General features: G+C 40.4%; 1 protein-coding gene across 3 annotated transcripts in view; it reads right to left on the reverse strand.

Annotated features, from left to right (window-relative positions):
• slc38a11 (solute carrier family 38 member 11) overlaps positions 1-25141 on the reverse strand; it is an 85800-nt gene that overhangs the window by 55175 nt on the left and 5484 nt on the right. For all 3 annotated transcript variants that reach the window (XM_043694501.2, XM_087989103.1, XM_087989102.1), the window contains exons 3-6: positions 14301-14375; positions 14050-14184; positions 12064-12129; positions 5353-5459 (exon numbers count right to left, since the gene is read on the reverse strand). In XM_043694501.2, the coding sequence (XP_043550436.2) occupies positions 5353-5459; positions 12064-12129; positions 14050-14184; positions 14301-14375 (383 nt within the window). The remainder of the gene's footprint in view (positions 1-5352; positions 5460-12063; positions 12130-14049; positions 14185-14300; positions 14376-25141) is intronic.

Genomic DNA, 25141 nt, shown 5'->3' on the forward strand with positions numbered 1-25141 from the left:
ATTCTGTTAATCGAATGCCGGATAATCGAGGTTCCTCTGTATAAACTATCACAGGCAATGGTAGTAACTGGGAGTTAACATTTGATATCAAACAATGGTAAACTTAAAAATGAAAAGCCTTTGAACGGGTGGAAACAAAAGTGATGAAAGAGGGATATTCAGCTTGGAAGTTAGCAATTCTGGTGAAAAAAGGTCCTGTTAAACCTGGTGAATAGCAGAAGGTGATGTCTGATGTATGAAGGAACAAACATGGCATATTTGCATAACAAAGCACATAGCACAGAGACACACATCAATAATGTGAAATGTTCTTCAGGATTGTTGCCATCACAATAGAAAAAGTTCGCAAATTTGATGACTGGGGTCTCTAGAAGATCACTCTAGACACAGCATGCCATTTCCTTGAGGGCAGTTCCAGATTCAGACATACCAGTGACAAATTGTATGGATATACATGAGCATTTGTACAGTGTGGCCTCTTCAAAGTACATTTGTTTTAAATTCTTTATCAGGATGTGCGCTTTGCCAAAAAGGAAAGGTTTCATTGCTCATCATGAATTATGATTGAAAAGTATACGAGGTGCCCTGTTTGTGAACCACTGCGGTGCTGGTGGTTGAGGACACCCACAGGACTGCTGGGAAGGGAATTCCATTATTTTGCCCCAGCTAAAGTAAGGAAATGGGATGTAGTTTCAAGTCAGTTGTTTGGAGTGGAAGTTGTAGGTGGTGGGGTTATCTTGTATCTGCTGCCCTTGTCCTTGGTAGAGCAACAGGTTTGGAACATGTTGTTTGAAGAGGCCTTGGTAATTTGCTGCAGTGTATTTTTAGATGGTACAAACTGCTGCCACTGTGCATCAATAGAGTGGGAAGTGAATGTCAAAGTTGGTAGATGTGATGCCAATCAAACAGGCTGCTTTGATCTGATGTTGTCAAGCTTCATGAATGTCTTTTGAAGTTGCACACAATTAGGAAAGTGGAATGTATACCATCACACTCTGAATTGTGCATTGTAGATGGTGGACAGGCTTTGAGGAGTCACAGCCATGACTCTAGGTCTTCATGGTCATTAATCTTTCGTTCCAACTCCATATGGTTATCTCTGGGATGTAGCAGAAGATGACATTTATATTTTTGAACAGTATGCAAGTTGACATTACTTGAAGGGTCAAACTTGTCATTGCAGTCTGTCAATATTGGACTGAAGATGCTGAAATACCCCTCAATGCATATGTGGGACTGAGAATACATATGCTAGACAGAATGCGAAATTGATCCAGAAGAGCAGGCTATGAGAACAGCCAATGGTGCTTATGCATGTATTACATAGTACACTGCTATGTCATGGCATCTGGAGAATCTTCATTGCTGCTCTTACTCAAGAAAAATGCTAACTGTGAGACACGTATTGCAGTTCACAGGAGAGGTTTGTGACACAAGGTCTATCAGTGATACTAGTCAAAGTATGTGATGGATGCAAAGTTGGTGGATTGATACAATTTTATTTTGAAAAACAGGCAATGGCACAATTGCAAATGTGTAGATCCGCAAGATATTCTGACCATTCAATGAAACTCCCTGGCCAGACTGTCATTAATTTTGACTGAAAATGTGTTGCTGGAAAAGCGCAGCAGGTCAGGCAGCTTCCAAGGAGCAGGAGAATCGACGTTTCGGGCATGAGCCCTTCTTCAGGACTGTCGTTAATTTTGAGGGAGTGTGAAAGGAGCTTGCCTCACTTTGTATGGACTGGAAGAAGCACGAAACCTAGAAGCTTAGCTGGTGGAGTCACCAAACAGAACTAGGTATATGTCTGCACAAACTGACAGATTGGTTTCCAAGAGTGGAATGTCTGTAAGTACATTCACATCAAGTTTTTCCACAACGAAGTCTTCAAAAGCAAATAGTATCTGGATAGCTAAAAGTATGTTTCACCAACACCATGTAAAAGTGATTAACCATCAGCCTTGATCAGATTTGAACAAACTCTTTCCTGGAACATTGAGTCTCATCGCTGTGGAAATGTGGTTTTTTTTTGGCAGTGATTCCACTGTCAACAATGAATGGCACAGAGCTTGAATAAAGTGTTATTTTAAAATGTAACCATCTTTCCTTATCAACCTGTTCAGAAATGTTATTACACACCTCTGAAGCAAATGGACTTGAACCTGGGTCTCTTGATTTTGGGGGGGTAGGGATTCTACCTTTGCACCTCAAGAGGGCCCATTAAGTTGAGTGATTAAGAAATCTTTAAATGGAGTGTGTTGATTCCAAAAAAAATCATCAAGCTCCTCATCCCATTCATTGAATAAAAGCAACTGCATTGCTATCATGCATACTCCAAGATAATAGCTATCTTAAGAGCTTTAGCTCTAAAACTGTTGTTTAAATGTAGCATAAAATGACACTTGCTCAGGGAATGTTTATAATGAACCTCCATAAAAAAACATGGCAACTGTCTTGTTAGGGAAGGAAAGGAGTTGTGTTGGTCTTGTTAGGTGAGCGTGAAACAGTCTGAAATTTCTGGTTAAGAGAAAGTGGTAGTGTGGAGAGCCTTGACGACAGAAGATGCATGAATCGCATCCAACAGTGAAACCAAGGCTTAGGAGCTCTCTGGCTTGATAGGTGTCAGGGTACATGACCCAAATAGACAATAGACAACAGGAGCAGGCTATTCTGCCCTTCGAGTCAGCACCACCATTCAATATGATCATGGCTGATCATCCTTAATCAGTATCCTGTTCCTGCCTTATCTCCATAACCCTTGATTCCACTATCCTTGAGAGCTCTATCCAACTCTTTCTTAAATGAATCCAGAGACTGGGCCTTCACTGCCCTCTGGAGCAGAGCATTCCACACAGCCACCACTCTCTGGGTGAAGACGTTTCTCCTCACCTCTGTCCTAAATGGTCTACCCCTTATTTTTAAGCTATGTCCTCTGGTTCGGCACTCACCCATCAGCGAAAACATGTTTCCTGCCTCCAGAGTGTCTGATCCTTTAATAATCTTATATGTCTCAATCAGATCCTGTCTCAGTCTTCTAAACTCAAGGGTATACAAGCCCAGTCGCTCCAGTCTTTCAGCGTAAGGTAGTCCCGCCATTCCAGGAATTGACCTCGTGAACCTACGCTGCACTCTCTCAATAGCCAGAATGTCTTTCCTCAAATTTGGAGACCAGAACTGCACACAGTACTCCAGGTGTGGTCTCACCAGAGCCCTGTACAGCTGCAGAACCTCTTTGCTTCTATACTCAATCCCTCTTGTTATGAAGGCCAGCATGCTATTAGCCTTCTTCACTACCTGCTGTACCTGCATGCTTACCTTCATTGACTGGTGTACAAGAACACCCATTTAGTACTGCCCCTTTATCTAAGTTGATTCCATTTAGGTAGTAATCTGCCTTCTTGTTCTTGCCACCAAAGTGGATAACCATACATTTATCCACATTAAACTGCATCTGCCATGCATCTGACCACTCACCTAACCTATCCAGGTCACCCTGTAATCTCCTAACATCCTCCTCACATTTCACCCTGCCACCCAGCTTAGTATCATCAGCAATTTGCTAATGTTATTACTAATACCATCTTCTATATCATTAACATATATTGTAAAAAGCTGCGGTCCCAGCACTGATCCCTGTAGTACCCCACTGGTCACTGCCTGCCATTCAGAAATTGAGCCATTTATCACTACTCTTTGTTTCCTATCAGCCAACCAACTTTCAATCCAAGTTAGTACTTTGCCCCCAATACCATGCGCCCTCATCTGGCTACATACCTTTGCTTCATTAGACATGGTAGGTGACGAGGCAACGTAAAACCACTATATTTTCTTCACCCTCTTCATCTTCATTGAGTGGCAGACTATGATGATGCTCACCTATCAGCAAGAGTTTACCCTCAAAAAGGGCTATTGCACTGTGTTAGAGATTCTGAAGGCTTTCATCAGACTGCATTTCATTCTGAAATCAATCAGGTCTGTAAGCCAAAACCTGGGGTCTGGTCGCCACCATGTAGGGAGAGCTTGCTACGTTGAAGCAGCTGGTATTGACACTGTAATTATAGATTTACATAATGTAATGGGGCAGTAATTCTTTGATGTCCTATTATCATTTCAATACATTGTGAGCAGCGAGCCCTGTAGAAGTCACAACACATTCTATCTCTCTGACTTGTGAAGAAGGTTTGTCTTGACCACCAATGAGAAAGGACAAGGTTAGAATCATGTGTCAAAGCATAGGTTAGGTTCTATCATCAATAATCAAATGAATTGTCTAGATCGTCCCTAATCCCTGACATGGCTGCCAGAGTTTCTGCTATTACCACACAGTAATCCTGTCAGTATTCATGTATTTGTGCTACACAAATTCACCAATTTCTTTTGATTAGAGATGTGGAAGCATTCCAAAGCTGCCACCATGTCAGCAGGTCATGTTTCTGAATCATGCTATGAAAAGTGTTTGGATGAAAATTTCAATCTTTAGCACAAGCACAAAATCAACAGTGCAATAACAGAAACAAAAACAGAAATTGCTGGAGAACTCAGCAGGTCTTGCAGCATCTGCAGAGAGAAATTACAGTTAACATTTCAGGCTCAGTATCTCTTCTTCAGAACTGATGATAGCTAGGAAAAAGTTGGTATTTATCCAGAAAACAGTGTCAGGGAGAACGGAGAGTAAGCAATAGATGGATATTGTGCCCAAAGAGAGAGAAAAACAGTTAGACAAAGCAGTGAGTAAAGATCAGCCTGGGGAATGAATAGCTATGAAATAGGGACTATGAGTAGCTGACAATGGATTTTGTGTGACATCAAGTCCTGGTGTTTAAGGGTTGGGGAAAAACATGGGAGAAGGTGCCTCTAGTCCTAAAATTATTGAACTTGATATTAAGTCCAGAAGGCTACCGAGTTCACAAGCAGAAAATTAGATGCTGTTCTTCCTGCTTGTGCTAAGCTTCACTGAGGGACTGCAGCAAGCCTGAGACAAGATGTTAGAGAGCTAACACAGTTGTGTTGAAGTGGCAGGCAACTGGAAGCCCAGAGACTTTGTTGCAGACAGAACATGAGTGTTCTGCAAAGTGATCACCTATTCGATGCTTCATTTTCCCAATGTAGAGTAGACCACATTGTGAGCAGCGAATACAGTAGACTAGATTAGTGCAACAATGGCTCTGTACAATGAGAGGTGGGCTCCCAGCTACCAGAGGGCAATTAAGTTTGATACGCTGGTACTTAAAATTAACGCTCAAGGTTTACTTTCACTAAAGTACAGATTATAGCAGTGAATATATTATCTATATCAAAAAAATCTTTTGGATTTAAAACCCAACAGTTATGCAAAATTAAAACAATAATCACCTTTCCTAAGTTTGCAATGTTGCGATACAGAGACAATGGAAGAGTAAGTAGAACGGTTGTTAGCAGAATTACAAAATGTCTCTCAGCTAAAATGCTTCCAGGACCAACTGCAAAAAGACAAATAAAGTGTTAGAATTTAATTTTTAAGATTTTCTGATTTTAAAATCCACGTTACTCCCTTTATTTACATAGCAATGATCATTTATCTGACGTTGTGAACTTCATGGAATAATGGGCCAAATTTTCCCATCTCTGGCTCATTGGAGTTTTGGATGTATGTCTGAAGATGCACATTTGGACTCTTTGGAAATCCTGCTCTGCAGACCTCCATGATATTTAACTGGGAACTTCCACATTCCCAATATTGATCTAGTTACATACCTGGATAGCAGCCTACAAGATGTTTGAAAAATCCTGGTCTAATTTCTAAGTATCTGAACACCCATCCTCCACCACCTCCCACTCTGGGCAAACCCTCTGACTGTGTCCTCCAGTTAACCCATTATTCCTCCAACTCATCCCAACCAGACCTGATCACACCATTACCCAGCTTCCCCACTGATGTTCTGCCTCTCCGAGATCCAACCTCACCTATTTCCCAAACGTCAACAGCCCCCAACATTCTAACTTCCCCGGGCACTGTGACTGGCTTGACAACTGCTCCTGATCCATGTACCTACTTCAAACAGCAGCCATACTACCAACCCATGACCCCCACCCTGCCAAGATTTCACCTTACCTAGCTGCAATTCCACCCACTAAGTGACTAACTTCACCCATCCTACCCATTACACACCTACATATTCACGCATTTACTCACCCCGCACAATGAAATGCTGTTAAATGTCCCAAAACGTTTCAGTGCAGAATGCTCACCAGAATATAGCAGCTAATGCTGTGAAAAGCTCATCTTCCTTTGATGGTCCAGCATTATGAAGAACGGCTCCAATTTTATGTGTAGGCCATGTGTCTGAAGAAAGCCAGGATCAGAAGTCCCAACCCAAAATGCAGTTACAGTGATCAAAAGGAGGAGCAGAGTTCTAATTTGACAGTGATTGTCATTACTTGGAGAATTTCAGCATGGATGTTCTGACTGAACTTAAGGCTCCTAATTACATTACACCCTTTGACCACACCAGCCATGATAATTAAAAAACTGGTTACTTGACCACTTTGACTTCAATATAAAAAGACAATTGAAGTTACCAGGTTAAGGAAAGATGAAATATTGTTGCTATCCATGTATTGGAAGGCGGTAAGGTCAAGTTGATTTTCTCCATGTCATGAGCCCAGATCGTCCAAGCAGTGGCAATCATGATGAAATTGCTGCTGCAATTGAAAATCCAGGCTCATCCCGAATCAATGCTGCTGTGCATTCCTACCGAGAGTTTATACTCCCAACTTCCACAGAAATGTACAGTGTCCATCCCAGATTCAATCTTGGAAACCTTGTAAAATTCCCCCAGCATTTCCAGATCTAAATTCTCAAAAAAATCTGCAAACTAATATTCTGGAAAATTTGACCTAGCTGTGACCATTTATCATGTAAGTCTGTTTACAGCGAAACATGTAAATATTAAGGTGGTGAAACAGTGCCTCCTAAGGGATGGAAAACACAGTGCTACCAGTTCATCTTTTGTATTTTAACAATCACCTAACGCCTGACAACCAGCTGATGAAGGAACAGTGCTCTGAAAGCTAGTGCTTCCAAACAAACCTATTGGACTATAATCTGCTGTTGTGTAGTTTTTAACTTTGTATACCCCAGTCCAACACTGGCACCTCCAAATCACATTTTTTATGGCTTAGAATACCAAGCGTACATATTGTTTTGAGCTGAGAAACAAAACTACTAGAATTAGTCACACGCCAAAAACAACTTGAAACATAAGTTATTTTGCAATGCCACTAATTTATCATTGTAAATCTGGTGAAACATTTGCAGGGTCCATTTGACAATTGAGGTAATGGCAGAGAATAGCTGGTTATACAATTTCCATCCTGATTTTAATTAGCCTGGTAGAAGCTCAGCAGTGTTTTTGATTAAAAACAATGTCTAGTTCCTCGAAGGACAACTGTCGAAAGAGTACAGCAGGTCCAATATTGACCAAACAGTTTGGGCCTATACTTATTGGAGCTCATATGAACGAGGGATGGTCTTATCAAAATATATAAGATCCTGAGGGGGTTTTACAGGGCAGATGTTGTGTGAAATCTAGAATTAGGAGGAACAGTTTTACAAGTGGAGAGAGATGAGGAGGAGTTTCTTCTCCCACTGTGTTGTTAATCATTAGAATTGTTGACTCCAGAAAGTGTGGAGGTTGCACCTTTGTATATAATTAAGGCTGAATGGAGATAATTTTGTATTACAAGGGAGTCAAGGGTTTATGGAGTGGGAGAAAGCCAGAAAATAAAATTCAGGCCATAATTTATATCGATCATGGTCTTGTTGAATCCTGAAACAGACTGAGGGGGCCAAATAATCTGTCCCTGCTCTTATTTATTACATTCTGTTAAACAAGTGTCACGTTTAATTTCCAGCCTGGTACAGCACCAGGAGTGCTACAATGGATCTCAGTGCCCCTAGGCAAAAGGCTGGAAGATGTTGCTGAAATTGGATTTGATTAACAAAATCTGCACATATTTACATATAGACCAAGGAACTATACCACACTATGCATAAGCAAGTACATTTTATAGTCTTTAATAGCTCTGCACATTCAACCAGTATGTAGTTACATAATCTCCACTGAGTCAGTTTAAGCCTTGCCCACAATTGCCTGATTGTTGCATCAAAACATTTCTTTGTATATAGAACATAGAACAGTATAGCACAGTACAGGTCCTTTGGCCCATGATGTTGTGCCGAGTATTTATCTTAATCTAAGATTAACTTTACTGATACGTCCCTCAATTTACTGCCTTCTATATGCTTGTCCAACAGTCACTTAAATGTCCCTAATGTCTCTAACTCTACCACCACTGCTGGCAGTGCATTCCACGCACTCACCACTCTCTGTATAAAGAACCTACATCTAACATCTCCCCTATACCTTCTTCCAATCACCTTAAAATTATGACCCCTCATGACAGCCATTTTTGCCCTGAGGGAAAGTCTCTGGCTATCTACCCTATGCCTCTCATTACCTTGTACACCTCTATCAAGTCACCTCTCTTCCTTCTTCTCTCCAGTGTAAAAAGTTCTAGCTCACTCAACCTCTCTTCATAAGACAAGCCCTTCAATCCAGGCAGCATCCTGGTAAATCGCCTTTGCACTCTCCCTAACGCATCTACATTCCTCCTGTGATGAGGCGACCAACTTTCCAAGTATGGTCTAGCCAGGGTTTTATTGAGTTGCAGCAAACTTCGCAGCCTTTAAACTCAATTCGCCTGTTAATGAAAGACAAAACACCATATACCTTCTTAACAACCCTATTAATTTTGGTAGGAGAAAGTGAGGACTGCAGATGCTGGAGATCAGAGCTGAATATGTATTGCTGGAAAAGCGCAGCAGGTTAGGCAGCATCCAAGGTGCTTTCGGGCATCGACATTTCATTCTGAAGAAGGGCTCATCCCCGAAACGTCGATTCTCCTGCTCCTTAGATGCTGCCTGACCTGCTGCGCTTTTCCAGCAACACATTTTCAGCTACCAATTTTGGTGGCAACTTTGAGGGATCTATGTACATGGACTCCAAGATCTTGCTGTTCTTCCATACTGCCAAGAATCCTGTTTTAACGCTGTATTTAGCATTCAAATTCAACCTTCCATAATGAATCACTTTGCATTTACTCAGGTTGAACTCCACCTGCCACTTCTCAGCCCAGCTCTGCATTCTGTCATAATCTTGTTGCAGCCTGCAACAGCCCTTGACACCAAGCTTTGTGTAATTGGCAAACATGCTTCTATTTCTTCATCCAAGTCATTTACAAAATCTACAAAGAGCAGAGGCCCAAGGACAGACCCCTACGGGACACCACTAGTCACCGAGCTCCAGGCAGAATAACTTTCAGCCACTACCTCTTGCAGTCTTCTTTTGGCCAGCCAATTCTGTATCTAGACAGCCATATTTCCCTGTATCCCATACTTCCTAACTTTCTTTATGAGTTTAAAGTGGGGAACATTATCAAATGCCTTACTGAAATTCAAATCCACCACATACACTGCTCAACCTTCGTCAACTTGTCTTGTCATATCCTCAAAGAACTTAATAAGGCTTGGAGGCATGACCTGCCCCTCTCAAAGTCATGCTGACTATCTTTAATCAAACTATGTTTTTCCAAATAGTCATAAATCCTATCTCTCAGAATCCTTTCAGTACCTTGTTTACCACAGACATAAGACTGACTGGTAATTCCCAGGGATTTCCCTATTCCCTTTTTGAACAGAGGAACAACATTCACCTCCCTGGAATCAGCTGGTACTGCTCCCGTGGAGAGCGAGGATGCAGAGATCATTGCAGAGGTGCAGCAATCTCATTCCTCGCTTCCCGTAGTAACCTTAGATATATCTGGTCCGGCCCTGGGAATTTATCTTTCTTGATGCTTCCCAGAATTCCCAACATATCCACTTCCTTAATATCAATCTGTTCAAGCCTATTAACCTGATCCATGCTATTCTCACTATCAACAAGGTCCCTCTCTTTAGTGAATACTGAAGCAAAAAACTCAGTTAGGGCCTCCTCTACCTCTTCAGACTCCAGGCACAAATTCCCTCCACTATCCCTGATTAGCCCTACCCTCTCTCTCATCATTTCTTATTCCTCGCGTAAGTGTAGAATACCTTTGGGTTTTCCCTAATCCTTCCTACCAAGCTTTTTTGTGCCCTCTCCTAGATCTCCTCAGTCCATTTTTGAGTTCTTTCCTAGCTACCCTGTAATCCTCTAAAGCTGTGCCAGATCCTTGCTTCCTTAACCTTATGTTAGCTTCCTTCTTCACTTTGACGAGACGCTCGTCATCTCTTGTCATCCAAGGCTCCATGTTTTATCAATTTCTTTTCTCTAGTGGAAGGAAGTTATGTTGATGGCAATCTTTGTCCAATGTCATGGTAGGAATTGAAGTTGGTGACCTTCGATAACAATGGAGGAAATCATTAATTATCTCCATTGATTTTGACCCAGTGATGTTAAAGAAATAATGATACAACTACAATTCAGGGTCATGTGAGAAGAGTTACAGCAGTAACTTTGAGACATTTCCCTGAAGTTTCCACTTGTATTCAGAATTCTTATTTCCAACCCAGAACAGGCTTATGGTTGCCAGTTAATCTTCCTGCAGTATTCTGGGCAAATGTCCAAGCCAGGAGTCTTGGTACCCTAAAGCAGTGAAAATGAATCTCAGAATCCAGGCAAGCAGCAACAGAGAGAATTATGCTGGAACAACACCCACCCCAACTTTATTCCCTCCCCACCCCCCAACACCCCACACCCAGGTGGACTAAGGAGTGGCTAGTTGGCAAGAGGGTAGGATGCAAAATGAGGAGGGGTGGGGGAGTCCCAAGTGCATGAGAAATACAGAGTTAGATCTGGTGCTTTTGATAAGTGCGGGAGTAACGGACCAAATGGGTGAGGGCATTAAGTGATAGGTAGGTGGGCGAGGGTGGAGAGTCAGTCAAGTGAACAGATTGTGGTGGTGGTGGTGGCGGCACCTATGGCAGAGAGTTGAAGTTGGCTGCTCACGGTGGATCTAGTCAGTGAGGGAGGGGTTAGATTAGGGCAGGTCAGGTCAGATGAGGTAGGGACAGAATAAGAATTGGGGTGGGAGAGGTATCAGGTATGTAAGTGAGGGTGATAAGGGTGAGAGGGGATCATGGGGTTGAGGGGTCATGGTGATGAGTCTGACTCTAATATAGTTAGGTACACTGGGTAATTGTCCATCAGATGTTTAACTTCCCATGCAATTCCTGTCGAGTCAGATGTGTCAGGAATTCTGCATGTTCCTGCATACAACTCCTATTGATGCTGCTGCACCAACCACCTTTACATCGGAAACTCTGGGCCATAAGCATTCCTCATTTTTGAGTTATGTTTTGAGTTGCACACAGAAACAAGACAAGCATTCAACAGGCATTGAAACAATTCTCTTTTCTAATGGTAGTCAGTAACATTTACACCAGTGCCAAAATGTTCTAAGGGCACAGCAAATATTTAATACATAAATTTACATTCAAATTGTATTTTGTCAAATTACATCTATACATTTTAAAACACAATATTAGTTCTGTATTCATGTTCATTAAAATGTTGTGCTTTATAAAAATGAACTCTGTTACATTCCAAAAGATATGTCATGGTAGGAGAAGTGAAGGTAACAGAGAAAGTGTCTGAGCAGAGATTTTGGCCCCAGGAAGTATGCAACTCAGAGTGCAGTCATAGCTGGTTGCTCAGCAACACTGGTGCAGAGCTGTGAGTAGGTTATCTGTCTCTGTTCTTATGACAATGCAACAGTGCACATGATAAGAATAAGAAAAAAGGTAGTTGAGAAACATCCAGTATTTTAAATTATTCAAATGCCTATATTGTTCATGAGAAAGCTATTCTGAGCTTCTTTCTTGCGAGAAGATTGAACATTTAAGCATTTTTGCCATATTGACTAAAAAAGTGTAGGAGTTAAGTTTATTTTTATTCAGTTCATCTCTCAATCTTTCACTTTCGAGTGAACCTGTTTCTTACATTGTATGTTACTGTTATTAAGCAACCCTTAAAAATCACTTACCTCCTGGAATTCTCTGTAATACTTTTGTTAATGTATCTCCTGATATAATGTTGTAGCTTACCATGGCTGAAAATTAAAAATGGCATTTTACAAAATGGATTAACATGTATATGACAATGAAACAGAACAAGACCTATGACGCAAACTTGGAAAGTTTAATAATCACAAAGTTTTAAACCTTTTGAATATCTGTTTAACATTTTTGTAGACCAAATATCATAAAATAAATACTCTTTTGCTTTGTACCAGTATGCAAAGAGGTTTGGGGCAGTCAAGACCAAATATAATGTGAGATTAGGTTTGCAGTTTTCCCCAAAAATAACTTTTACTGAGAGCAAAGAGGCTGATACAACAGATTTGGACAAATACCTATTTAAAATTTTCATAGAGGGGTATCAGATACTATAGAATCTGATACTTCCAGGACAGTGGCATTGAACAGATGAGCCACTTTGGTCTTTCCAGTGCTCTATTCCTCTATTCTCATGCTAAATATCACTGCTTTTATCAAAATTATAATTTATTTGAGGATTTTGTGCATTCTGCTTGGGTTGGACTGTTTGGTTCTGGCCGGAAACACTCGGGGCTGTATTTTCCAATCTGCATGGGATTGCCACTCCGGCACTTCCTAATTATGTAAAGAGGGAACTCTGTATTTCCAAGAGGAAATAAAGACAACTCTTTCTTAGACCACAACACTCAGAGGAAGGTAAACCACACAGCCCTTTCAGAGCTGTCAGCTGCCATATTCCAATAAAAAAAGATCCCGACAGCCCGTGTGATAGCAACTCTGACACATTAAATGAATAAGGTAAACATGGCATTAGGACAATAGGAGAAGAGGGTGTCAGGTAAATAAGGTGCCAGCTGTAAAGACAACAGGTGGATAGGATGCCCAGTGAGAAGGGGGTAAGATATCAGGTAAGGTTGCAAGGGGACCAGCTAAATGATGCAGTATTTAGGGAAATTTGGTGTGGTTGGGAAATATTGGGCACTTTAGATGGGCAGCAGAGATGGTGTGGCATGGAGAATGGTCTGGTGCTTTGGTTCTTGTGGTGGCCGGGGCGGGATCAGGTAGGGATGGGTCCAGCAATGGCGGGGGGAATCGTGGATTGGGTTATATCCGATGACAGATGGGTTGCATTATGTCTGGTGGCTAAAGTTGTGGAGGCACTGTAGAGTCTGGTTTGTGAGTTTGAAGTTTGATTGGGGTTTGGGTATGGTGTCAGGGGAATGGTGTCTGCTCCCAGGCATGTCAGGTCAGGTTAGGAAATATATGTAGTTGGAGGGAGGTATATTTGGAGACTTCTGAGGTAATTGTGGAGTCTGTTGAATAATTACTGAGGAGTTTGACTATGTTTTTAATAGTCTAACTTTTCCTGAGTAACTGTCACTTAAATTCATATTAACTCTTTGAAGTCTCCAATTTAAATGGAGATGTTTGGAGTGTTCCATGCAGAGAGGAATGGCCGAGTGGAATAATCAATTTCTCAGGCAATTGTGTAAAACAACGTGTGCAAACACTTCACATGGATTCTATGCCTAACACTAGGATTAGAGAATTCTACATTTCACAAGGAATGCAGCCTGAAGTACCAAACATATAATACTTCACTGAAAGAATCAACCAGTTTTCCACATAGCCCTGCCCTTTCTACATACATTTTCTTTCTTCCTTTTTGAAAGATTACCTGCTTCCCTTTACAAACCTTTCAAGATTTCTCCAGGTAAAACATTGAATACTTTTAATATTTTCTTACTAAAAAGCTTTTTTTCCTCATTTACTTTCTCAAAATTTCTCAGAATTTTGAACATACCTATTTGATCTCTTACCATTCTTTGTTATAATAGTCTAATACTTCATAATAAATATAATGTAATCAAAACTTTGATTTATTGCTAATTTGCAAAAATATATATAGTTGTTATCTTTACAGGCCTTGGAAGAAATTTACTGATTAAGCAAAGTCAAAATTAAATTCTTACCAATGAAAGGATACACGAACTGCAGGAATGAAAGGATCAGGTAACCTGTTATACCAAAAGCTTTGTTCACCAGAGATTGATAAGTGGTTGTTCCAGACAGGTTCCCTCCTTTAATCAACAGTATAATTGAATAATCTATGTACAGAATGGAACAATTGTCATCTATTTAAAATTTTATCACATTAATCTTTAATTGCTATAATTTTAAGTATTAATGAAATGTTAAAAATATAATTCCTTGAATGAATTACCTGTTACATATGCAACCAGAAAAAGGAGCAGTATTCCTAAAGGAAAGCCAGCTTGTTTCATTGAATAAGGCAGCCCTAACAACACACAAAAACAGATGACAAAATACAGTGAATTCATTCTGCAAGAAGGGAAGAAAGCATCAGAGTGTTTTGATTAAAACAAATTGATGTTTGAGTCAATACTTAAAATAATATTTAAAATAGCAGATAAACTACTGAGTCTAATATATCTCTACCATGAAAAATCTTTTCTTGAACACTAAAATCCATTTTCCCTTGTTAATCATCCATTGTACTCATCTGAACATTTACAATAAGCATTTTAACTATTGCATCATTAATTTATATTACTTATAAAATATAACTTCTCATTCATGTTTCATATGGAAAAGTATTATACAATGTAGTTGTTTAAATGCAAGCCCATCTCATCTTCTTTCAGTCTACTGTTTTACATTTAAGCGTTAAAATGAATGTTTTCCAGGCTAAAAATAGGATTGTTACATTATAATGTGTTGCTTATATAATCCAAATTGTTCATACATATCCACCTTACAAAGGTACTATTTTAATACACATATGCCCTTAATTATGATATATCACATACAATAACATTATTGTAGAATATATGGGGAATTCTTTATATTCTAATGCATCCTTAACTGTATTGTGAAATACTAAAAACCCCTCAAAATATTGATTGATTCTTTCTTTAAAAGAAATTCTAAATCATTCTTAAAGCCTCAAGTAGTTAATGCTGTGAGTAATTGACTTACATTAATTAAGAAAACTCAAGCTTTCGATCTGAACCTCCCTCAGACCAACTACACTGCTGTAATTAGATAACTGTATCAGCACTTGGGATAATCAATTTAATATGTGAAACATGGGTCAGATGCTGGTAGGAAAGGAAAGACAAAAAAAACGTCAACAATCAAGACTAGATTTTACAAAGGTAACAAAGAAATAAGACTAAAGGATCTTTATCTGAATGCATTCATATCAAAATATGTTGATCTAACAGAAGGAACCAGATGGACCCTTAGTGAACGCAACTACATTAGAAATAAACAAAAAGAAGCCAAATGTATTATCTTGGAGGTTTAAGGGCATCTCACCCAAGCTAATCAGAAGGATTAGTTTCCAAAAATAAAAAGAGTGATATTGAAAATATTAAATTGGCTAAATATTCTTGTGTATAATCTCCAGAGTTTGAAAAGACCTTGGTAAAGTACTACATAAAAGTTGAAGGTTTAAACAGACAATGGCTCTGTGGATATATAATTAACAATGGTAGGAGGCACTGAGCAATGGTAAGCGAGTTTTCCTCAAACAGGAGGCACATGTTGGAATGATTGATTGTTTAGATACATATTAGTGATCTGGATAGATAGAACATAATTTCAAAGGTTGCATGTGATATGAAATTCAGAAATATAATAATCAGTGAAAAGGATTGATTTCAGGAGGATGGTTAGAGAAATGGGCATGCACAGTAGAACATTTTTATACAAAGAAATGCGAAGTGATTCATTTGTTGGAAGAATGTGCATAGACAACATTGTAAACAATGCAGCACAATTTTAAAAGGCATGCAGGAACAACATGGCTCGGTATATGTTCACACGTTTTGGAAGGTGGGAGGACAAGTTCAGAAGGTTGAAATCCTTGAATTTATAAACAGAAGTAAAAAGTGCAAAAGCAAATATGTTCTCCTGAAACACTGTACTAAATGCTGTTCATGCCTTTGTTGGAGTCAAATGACCAATCCTGGCTACCACATTTTTAAGTCAAATGTAAAGACTTTATAGAGGATGCAGACTTGCCAGGAATCAAAAGCTCCAATATGACTAAAGAAACTATGATTAATCACTGTACAACAGAGAAGGTTCAGGTGAAATTAGATGGATGTGTTCAAAATCATGAAAGGCTTTTAGAAATTAAATAAGGGAAAACTATTTTCAATGATGGATGTAGACTTTATCTGTATATATCAAGGCCTGGACAGCATTTGGGCTTGGGCTGAGAAATGATAAGTTACACTTGTGCTCAAGTGCCACACAATGACCATTTACAAGAAGAGAGAATGTAACCATGCTGAGCAAAATGACAAAGGCTGAATCCTCCACCATCAACAACCCAGGGATCACCATTGACCAGATTCTTAAAAAGACCTGATCTATACATGCTGTAGCTATATAGGCTAGATATCTTGTGCCTATCTCACAACTCGCCAAAATCTGTTCACCATATTCCAGGCATTAGTCAAGAGTGACAACAATAAACAACAACATTTGAGAAGCCCAACATCATCCAAGCAAAGGAAATCAGCTTTGACATCTCATCGAATACCTTAAACATTCTCTCTTCCACACATTGGCTGCTGTGTAAACCATCTAAGAAATGCATTGCAGCAATTGGTCAAAGTTCTTTCAACAGCACTTTTCAAACCACTAACTTCTACACCTAGAAGAACATAGAAAAGCAGATGCTTGTGAATACCACTATTTGCAAATTTTCTTACATGTCATATACCATCCTGAATCCTACCATGAAAAAAATCTGGAATTAACAGTCTGATCTTGAAACCATTGTCAACTGTCGGAAAAATCCATCCGGTTCACTAATATCCTTAAGGGAAGGAAGCCACCATCCTTACCTGGTCTGGTCTACATGTCTACCAGACCCAGAGAAATACAGTTGATTTTTACTGCCCTCTGGGTAATTAGGGATGGCATTAAACGCTGGCCCAGCCAGCGATGCAACCAACCCATGAATTAATTTTTGAAAATAGTACTGTCATTTCTTCATTGTCCAAATCCTATGAAGCCCATTTTTATCAGTGGCATAGGAACCACATGGACTGTATCCACTCAAAGAGGTGGCTTGGGCAAAAGATGTTGGCCTTGCTACTGATGCTCATATCTCAGCAAAGCATTGAAATGTAAGCCAGTAATCACACAGATTTCAAGGTAGTTGGCTAAATAGCACGAGGCAACATAAGGAATAAAAAAACCCATAAAATGTATGAATTACCATATGTTCGACATGGAATATATTGCCTCAAAGGTCAGTGGAAGCAGCTTCAACAACAACAACTTTTACAACTTTTAAAAATAATTGGTTAACTAATTGATGGAGAAAGCTTGCAGGACTTTGGGACAAAAGGGGGAGTTAGCTTTTAAAGAAAAACAGATTTGGTAGCATCTACAGAGAGAGAGAAAAAAAAGTAACGTTGCAAGTCCAGTGATCTTTTATCAGAACTGAAAGCAACTAGGTAATGGTGGTATTTATGCTGATGATTGGGGAATGAGGTGGGGATAGAAAGGAGTGGGAGGTGTAGTGGACAGCGAAGAAGGTTACCTCAGATTACGACCGGATCTTGATCAGATGGGCCAATGGGCTAAGAAGTGGCAGATGGAGTTTAATTTAGATAAAAGACAGGTGATGAATTTTGGGAAAGCAAATCTTTGCAAGACTTATACACTTAATGGGAAGGTGTTGCTGAACAAAGAGACCTTGGAGTGCAGGTTCATAGCTCCTTGAAAGTGGAGTCGCAGGTAGAAAGGAAAGCATAGTGAAGAAGGCTTTTGCTATGCTTTTCTTTATTGGTCAGAGTATTGAGTACAGGAGTTGGGAGTTCATGTTGCGGCTGTACAGGACATTGGTTAGGCCACAGTTGGAATATTGCAAGCAGTTCTGGTCTCCTTTCTATCGGAAAGATGTTGTGAAACTTGAAAGGGTTTAGAAAGGATTTACAAGGATGTTGCCAGGGTTGTAGGATTTGAGCTATAGGGAGAGGCTGATTAGGCTAGGGCTGTTTTCCCTGGAATGTCGGAGGTTGAGGGGTGACCTTATAGAGATTCGCCACAACTTTGAGACATTTCTCATGCTATCTTCCACGCTTCACCTCATTAACTGTACAATCTGACTCTTCAGCATCTTTAGTGTGCAAATGCATAGCAGGAGAGGTGAAAGTGTTAATCACTGCCAGCCCCTTCTGGAATTTATGCAGTTGGCACCAAGTTCAAAGTCCAACTGCCCACCACTTAAGAAGCAGCATGGCATTATAATTGGCCAGATGGTCAACAGTGAAGAAGAATACAAGAAAGTATTGACTGGCTGGTGAGATGGGCAGATGGAATTTAACCTTGAAAACTATGAGGAGATGCACTTTGGAAGAAGTAACAAGACAAAGAAGCAATCAATGAATGGCAGGACTGCATGAAGCTTGGATGAACAGAAGGATCTTGGGGTGCTTGTCCACATACAACTGAAGGCAGCAAGGCAGGTTAATAAAGTAGTTAAGGCCATACAGGATTCATATATTTATGTATTGGGGAATTGATTATAAGAGCCGAGAGGATATGTTAGAACTATACAAAACTTTGGTGAGGCCACAACTGGTGTATGGTGTGGCGTTCTTGTCCCCAGAGTATAGGAAGAATTGATTAGATTAGATTAGATTACTTACAGATTAGATTACTTACAGTGTGGAAACAGGCCCTTTGGCCCAACAAGTCCACACCGACGCACTGAAGCGCAACCCACCCAGACCCAATTCCCCTACATTTACCCCTTTACCTAACACTATGGGCAATTTAATATGGCCAATTCACTCACCTGCATATCTTTGGACTGTGGGAGGAAACCGGAGCACCCGGAGGAAACCCATGCAGACACGGGGAGAATGTGCAAATTCCACACAGTCGCCTGAGGCGGGAATTGAACCCGGGTCTCTGGCGCTGTGAGGCAGCAATGCTAACCACTGTGCCACCGTGCCGCCCAAATTGATTGCATTGTGAGGATGCAGAGAGATATGCCAGAATGTTGCCTGAATTGGAGCATTGTAGCAAGGAAGCTAATACCTCTCACATCTGTGTCCAGGTTGGCTGGATCTGGTGGCGTGGTCACCTGTGGAAAAATGGACAGGCCTCTTCTCCACTATCCCATTCGCTAAAATGTCAAAATCCTAACAGAGAAATGGGTTGTAAGCTTTGCTTTCTGTGCTATAATTGTCCAGCACTACACTATAAGGGGCAATTTGTGACTTGCTGCATTTTAAGTGATGTGCAGTTGGGCTTTGAACTTGGTGCCAACAGCATAAATTCCAGAAGATGCTAGCAGTGATGAACACTTTCACCTCTCCTATCATGTAGTTGCACAAGAAGGATGCTGAAGAGTCAGGTTGTGTAGTTAATGAGGTGAGGAGTGGAAGATAACATGAGAACTGTCTCCCAGTCATAATGGACCAGACTGTAAGAATCTCACTCATAATACTCAATGTAAGTTCGAAAATTCCACCCATCCTCTTTGGATTTAAAAGAAAACTACATCTGTAAAACTATTTTCATTTGAATTACAAACTGAATTGTGCAAGGCAGCCAATATAACTTCTCTTTGGTAACTTACTTAATAAAATTACTTGCAATACAGATTGAGTCAGCATTTTTGCTTTGTAGAAGAATGCTGAAGTGGGCATGAAGGATTGCTTATAAATGAAGAAAGGATTTCAAAATACCCAATGTAATTATGAGATGGAAAGCTCCTGAGTACACCAGAGATTTATGGCCGCATAGCAGGACACAAAATTGAACACTAGTTTATTCAGTTATTGTAGGCTGCCATTTTAGAATGAAACACTAGAAAGGAGTCGTTAGTTATTTAAACAAAAATGTAATAGACTGTATTTGCTGGAAATCTGGAACAAAATTAGAAAATGCTACTATTACTCTGTAGGTCAAGCAGTAGCTAATGCCTTCCACAAAAGACAAAGTATTACATATTACTATCCCTTTTCTCTATTCACATCATGTTGTTAATGTACTTGAGCCAAGAGGCCAAAAATAAACATGCTGTCAATCTTCTTTCAATGTAAAACTTACAATAATGCAACAAAGGATGTTTTAGTGCTCTTTTCCTCCCATTTTGAAGTTCAATGCGAGTTTGTTTAACTCACAATTATAATTAAATAAGGCAAATTGAAATATGTTAACTTATATCAACTCAAACAGTTAAATACAATTCATTATAAACAAAATTGGGCAAGGGTGATGTCATGTCTCTTTTGTCTCTTCCCAATTCCAATTTCAATTACAACAACACTTACAAATAACCTCTAGTCACCCACAATATTTCTGCAGCTAACCTCCTACTCGATTACACTCTCAACATTAGCTTTCATGTCATTGTTCCCAGTAAAACCTACATTCTCTCCCACCTGATTTGCTCTCCTTGGAATTGTTGCTTATCTTTCATGGGAACAAAGTGCTTTTGCCATTCACTGCCAAAGCTAGCTGGAGAACATCATGCATTATTCAATCCTACTTTCCTCTGTGAAAGCTGTCACAACAGCAGGATCACTTTAGATTAGATTAGATTCCCTACAGTGTGGAAACAGGCCCTTCGGCCCAACAAGTCCACATCGACCCTCTGAAGAGCAAGCTACCCAGTCCCATTTCCCTCTGACTAATGCACCTAACACTACGGGCAATTTAGCATGGCCAATTCCCCTGACCTGCACATCTTTGAACTGTGGGAGGAAACCCATGCAGACGCGGGGAAGAATGTGCAAACTCCACACAGATAGTCACCCGAGGCTGGAATTGAACCTGGGACCCTGGTGCTGTGAGGCAGCAGTGCTAACCACTGAGCCACCTTTTATTACTTTTATTCATTCAGAAGATATGGTTATTGCTGGTTGTGATACAATTAATAGTCCAACTATTATTGTCCATGAAAAGGTGGTGGTGAGAAGATTTCTTGAAACAATGCACTCCACGGTGTAGGTATGCTCACAGTGCTATTTGCTAAGAGGTTCCAGGAGTTTGATCCCATACAGTAAAAGAGTGGCAACATAGTTCCGTGTCCAGATGATCTGTGGCTTGGAGGGGAACTTGCAAATGATGTTCTTATGTGTCTACTATTCTTGCCTTTCTAGGTAGTGTAATTCCTCGATATGAAAGGTGTCAAAAGGATCTCAAGGTGAGTTGCTGCAGTGCATTATTTAAGTAGTATAGACAGCTGCCATGGTGCATTGGTAGTGAAGGGAGTAAATGTTAAAGATGGAGGATGGAGTGCTAATCAGGCGGCTGCTTTGTCCTGCTTAGAGTTGAGTTCCATTAATTGAATTTAATTTATTGTCACGTGTACCAAGGCACATTGAAAAGCTTTGTCTTGTGAGCAACACAGGCAGATCACAGAGTTAAGTAGCATAGCTAAGTAAATAATAGGTAAACAGCAGCAAAAACCAAAACACAGGTGAACATTAAACGTTTTTAAGCTGGGTTCGCACTGGACCCCAGCTGCTGCCATGCTCTGTTGCCGTGTCAGCCACCTCGCTGCAGAGCCGCGCTCTGGTACCACTCCGGACATCAGTGAAGCCACGATTCGGCCGACTACCAGCGTAAGTTAAGTAGAGCAAAAAGGAAAACCTAAAGAACTAAAAGAAACAAAACCGAAAGTAAAGAAGTAAGAGGAAGAAAGTAAATTGGTTAGAACGGACTAGCTCCTGTCAGGTGTTCTACTCCGCTGCCATTTTGCTTATCTTCCTGTTGATAGTTTCAACCAATTCAGTAATAAAAATGTCATTTAATGCTCAGGGGAAATAATTGGATTCTCACTTGTCCAGGTAATATTGCATACAGGCACGGGCTTCTTCAGTATCGGAGTCACCACAAATGGTGTTGAGCATTGCACGATCATCAATGAACATGCTCACTTCTGTCCTTATGATGGAGCAAAGGTCATTGATAAAGAGCAGATGATGGTTGAACCCAATGCAATACCTTGAGGAACTCCTGCAGAGATGTCCAGTGACTGGGATAATTAACTCGCAAGAAACACAACCACTTTCCTAGTGCCAGGTATGCCCAAACTAACGGGGAGTTTTCTCCGATTCTCATTGATTCTGGTTTTGGCGAGGGATCCTTGATGCCATACATGGTCAGACGCTGCCTTGATGGTCAAGGGTAGTTACTCTCACTTTACTTCTGGAGGTCAATTCTTTTGTCCATTTTTGGACCGAGATTGAAATGAGGTCAGGAGCTAAGTGGCCCTCATGGAACCCAAACTGTAGCTCTGCTTTTATTCATTCACAGGGTGTAGGTGTCATTAGCCTGGCCAGCATTTATTGCCCATCCCTAATTGCCCAGAAGACTGGTAAGAATCAATCACATTGCTGTGAGTCTGGAGTCTCATGTAAGCCAAACCAGGTATGCATGACAGTTTCCTTTCCTAAAGGCCATTAGTGAACCAGATGTTTTGTTCCCCCAACAATTGACAATGGGTTCGTGGTCATCATTAGACTCTTAATTCCAGATTTGTATTGTATTCAAATTTCACCGTCTACTGTTGTGGGTTCCCAGAACATTACCTGGGTCTCTGAGGTTAACAGTCCAGCGATAATACCACTAGGCCATTGCCTCTTCCTTTTGCTAGAGCTATTACTAGAGTGCCTGGATTACAGGTCCAGCTAGTTCTGGACAGAAGTCATCAGTACTATTGCCAGAATGTTGTCAGGGCCCAAACCCTTTGCTGTATACAGTGCTTTCAGTTGTTTCTTGATGTCATTGGAGTGAATCAAATTGGCTGAAGATTTGCATCTGGGATGATGGCAACCGAAGGAAAAAGAGATGATGAAGTAATTGCATCCATCGGCACTTCTAACTGAAGATGTTTGCAAATGCTTCAGCTTTTTCTTTTGCACTGATGTGCTGGGCGTACCCATCACTGAGAATGGGGATGTTTGTGGAGCCTCCTCCTCCTGTTATTTGTTTGATTGCCCAACACTAACCACAGCTGATTTGCAGGTGTGCAAAACTTTGATGTGATCTGGTAGCTTTGAGATCCAGCATTCTCCTTCAAACAATCGTTCCAATCCCTTGACAGCAATGATTGAGTGGGGGACACGCCTGATTGTGAGGTTACAGATTGTGATTGACCACTGTGCCTCCTGGAATCCCAATTTTGATTTGCTTGATCTGTTCAAAATCTATCCCATTTAGCATGGTGATAGGAATATGATGGAGGGCATCTTCAATGTAAAGATGAGACCTGTGTCCATGAGGACTATGCAGTGCTCAATTCTCGAGCAATTTCATCATGGACAGATGCAGCTGCAACAAATGGACTGCTGAGGACAAGGTCAAGTAGGTTTTTCTCTTATTTGTTCCCTCACGGTCTACCATCGATCTGGTCTAGTAGGTATATTTTTTAGGACTTGGCCATTTCAGTCAGTAGTGGTGCTACCAAGTGGTAATGGCTATTAAAGTTCTTACTCAGAATACATCATGTGTTTTTTGCATCCTAAATGGTTCTTCCAATTAGTGTTCAAAATGAAGGAGTAATGTTTTATCCACCAAGGGTGGTGTGGGGTAGGTGATAATCAGCAGGGGATTTCCTTGTCCATGGTCAACCTGATGCCATGAGATATCATGGGGTCCAGAATCAAAATTGAAGATGTCAAAGACAACTCCTGCCTGAATGTACACCACTGTGCTTCCAGTTCTGCTGGATCTTTTTGGCCAGTGGTGATGGTGGTCTCTGTGACATTGCTGTGTGATTCCATGAGTATGACTATGGTAGGCTGATGCTTGACTAGTCTGTGGGAAAGCTGTCCCAATTTTGACACTTACTCAAGGAGAACTTTACTGACTTGTCAAAACTGGGTTTGCTGATGTAGTTTCCACTGCCTATGTCAAGTGATGCATTCATATTCCTTCATTTCTTTTGATTTCAAAGTGGTTTGAAACAATTGAGTGGATTGCTAAGCCATTTCAAGGAGTTTATCTGTGGGGCCTGAGTCATACATGGGCCAGCAGATTTCCTTCTCTAAAAAGCATTAGTGAGCCAGATGGGTTTTTACAGCAATGATAACCATAAGTCTAGCTTTTATTTCCAGATTTAGTTATTGAATTCTCGTTTCACCATCTGCCATGGTGGGAATGAAGCAGAAATTACTAGTCTAGTGACATCATCAGTACCCCTATCCCCAAGTGCCTCCCATCATGTCCCATTATTATTATATTGCCCAGTATAAAAACAGTAATCCTTAGCTTCTTTTCTCTGGCTATCTCTGAAAATCCATGTGCTTTCTTCCTCCACCCTCACTTCCAACAAATGCGGAGTGCTCATACAAGTCTTCTCATGAAGCTTAAGATGATCTGTTTAGTAGCTTCTAGCATACATTCAGTCCTTGCTCTTGGCCGCCAAACCAAATTTATTTCAATATTTCCCCCATCCTAGTCAGAACATGCATTATTCTCTAGTTTCTCTCTTATGAACCAGTGTGCCTTGTTCATAAGATCCATTACTTGTTCTTCGCCTATTTACACTAAACTGCTGAGCACCCAACATCTCTTGCTGGAATCCATGCAAACTCATACTATAAATGGTTGCTTGTCCTGAGGCACAGTCCCCATCACTTTTATATCTACGACCATCACACACTTCGTCCTAAAAACCTAACCTTAACATATATTCAATCTCTTTTTCTGACCCAAAGTCTTTGAACATATGGTTATATCATAAATCTGTGCCCACCTTTCCCACAACACTATTTGAATGTCTGTAGTCAGGTTTCTTACCCAACACGACAAAAAAAACTGTATTCAATGTCATAAAAGCCACCGTATTTCATTTGACCACAGTGCACCATTTCTGCTCTTCCTTTCTAATTTACCTGCAATCTGACAGACCAGACCACATAATCCTCGTCAATATCCCTTCTCACCTAATCAGCTACATATCCCATGGGGTACTTAAAGGAAATATATAAAGCAGTTGTTGTTTTAACAAGTTACAGAAGTGCAAGTGCTTACATCTGGATTAAATCAGGATAC

Source organism: Chiloscyllium plagiosum, unplaced genomic scaffold (genome assembly GCF_037043375.1).
Source record: "Chiloscyllium plagiosum isolate Xiang-an unplaced genomic scaffold, Cpla_swu_hap1 HiC_scaffold_7, whole genome shotgun sequence".
Classification (NCBI taxonomy): domain Eukaryota; kingdom Metazoa; phylum Chordata; class Chondrichthyes; order Orectolobiformes; family Hemiscylliidae; genus Chiloscyllium; species Chiloscyllium plagiosum.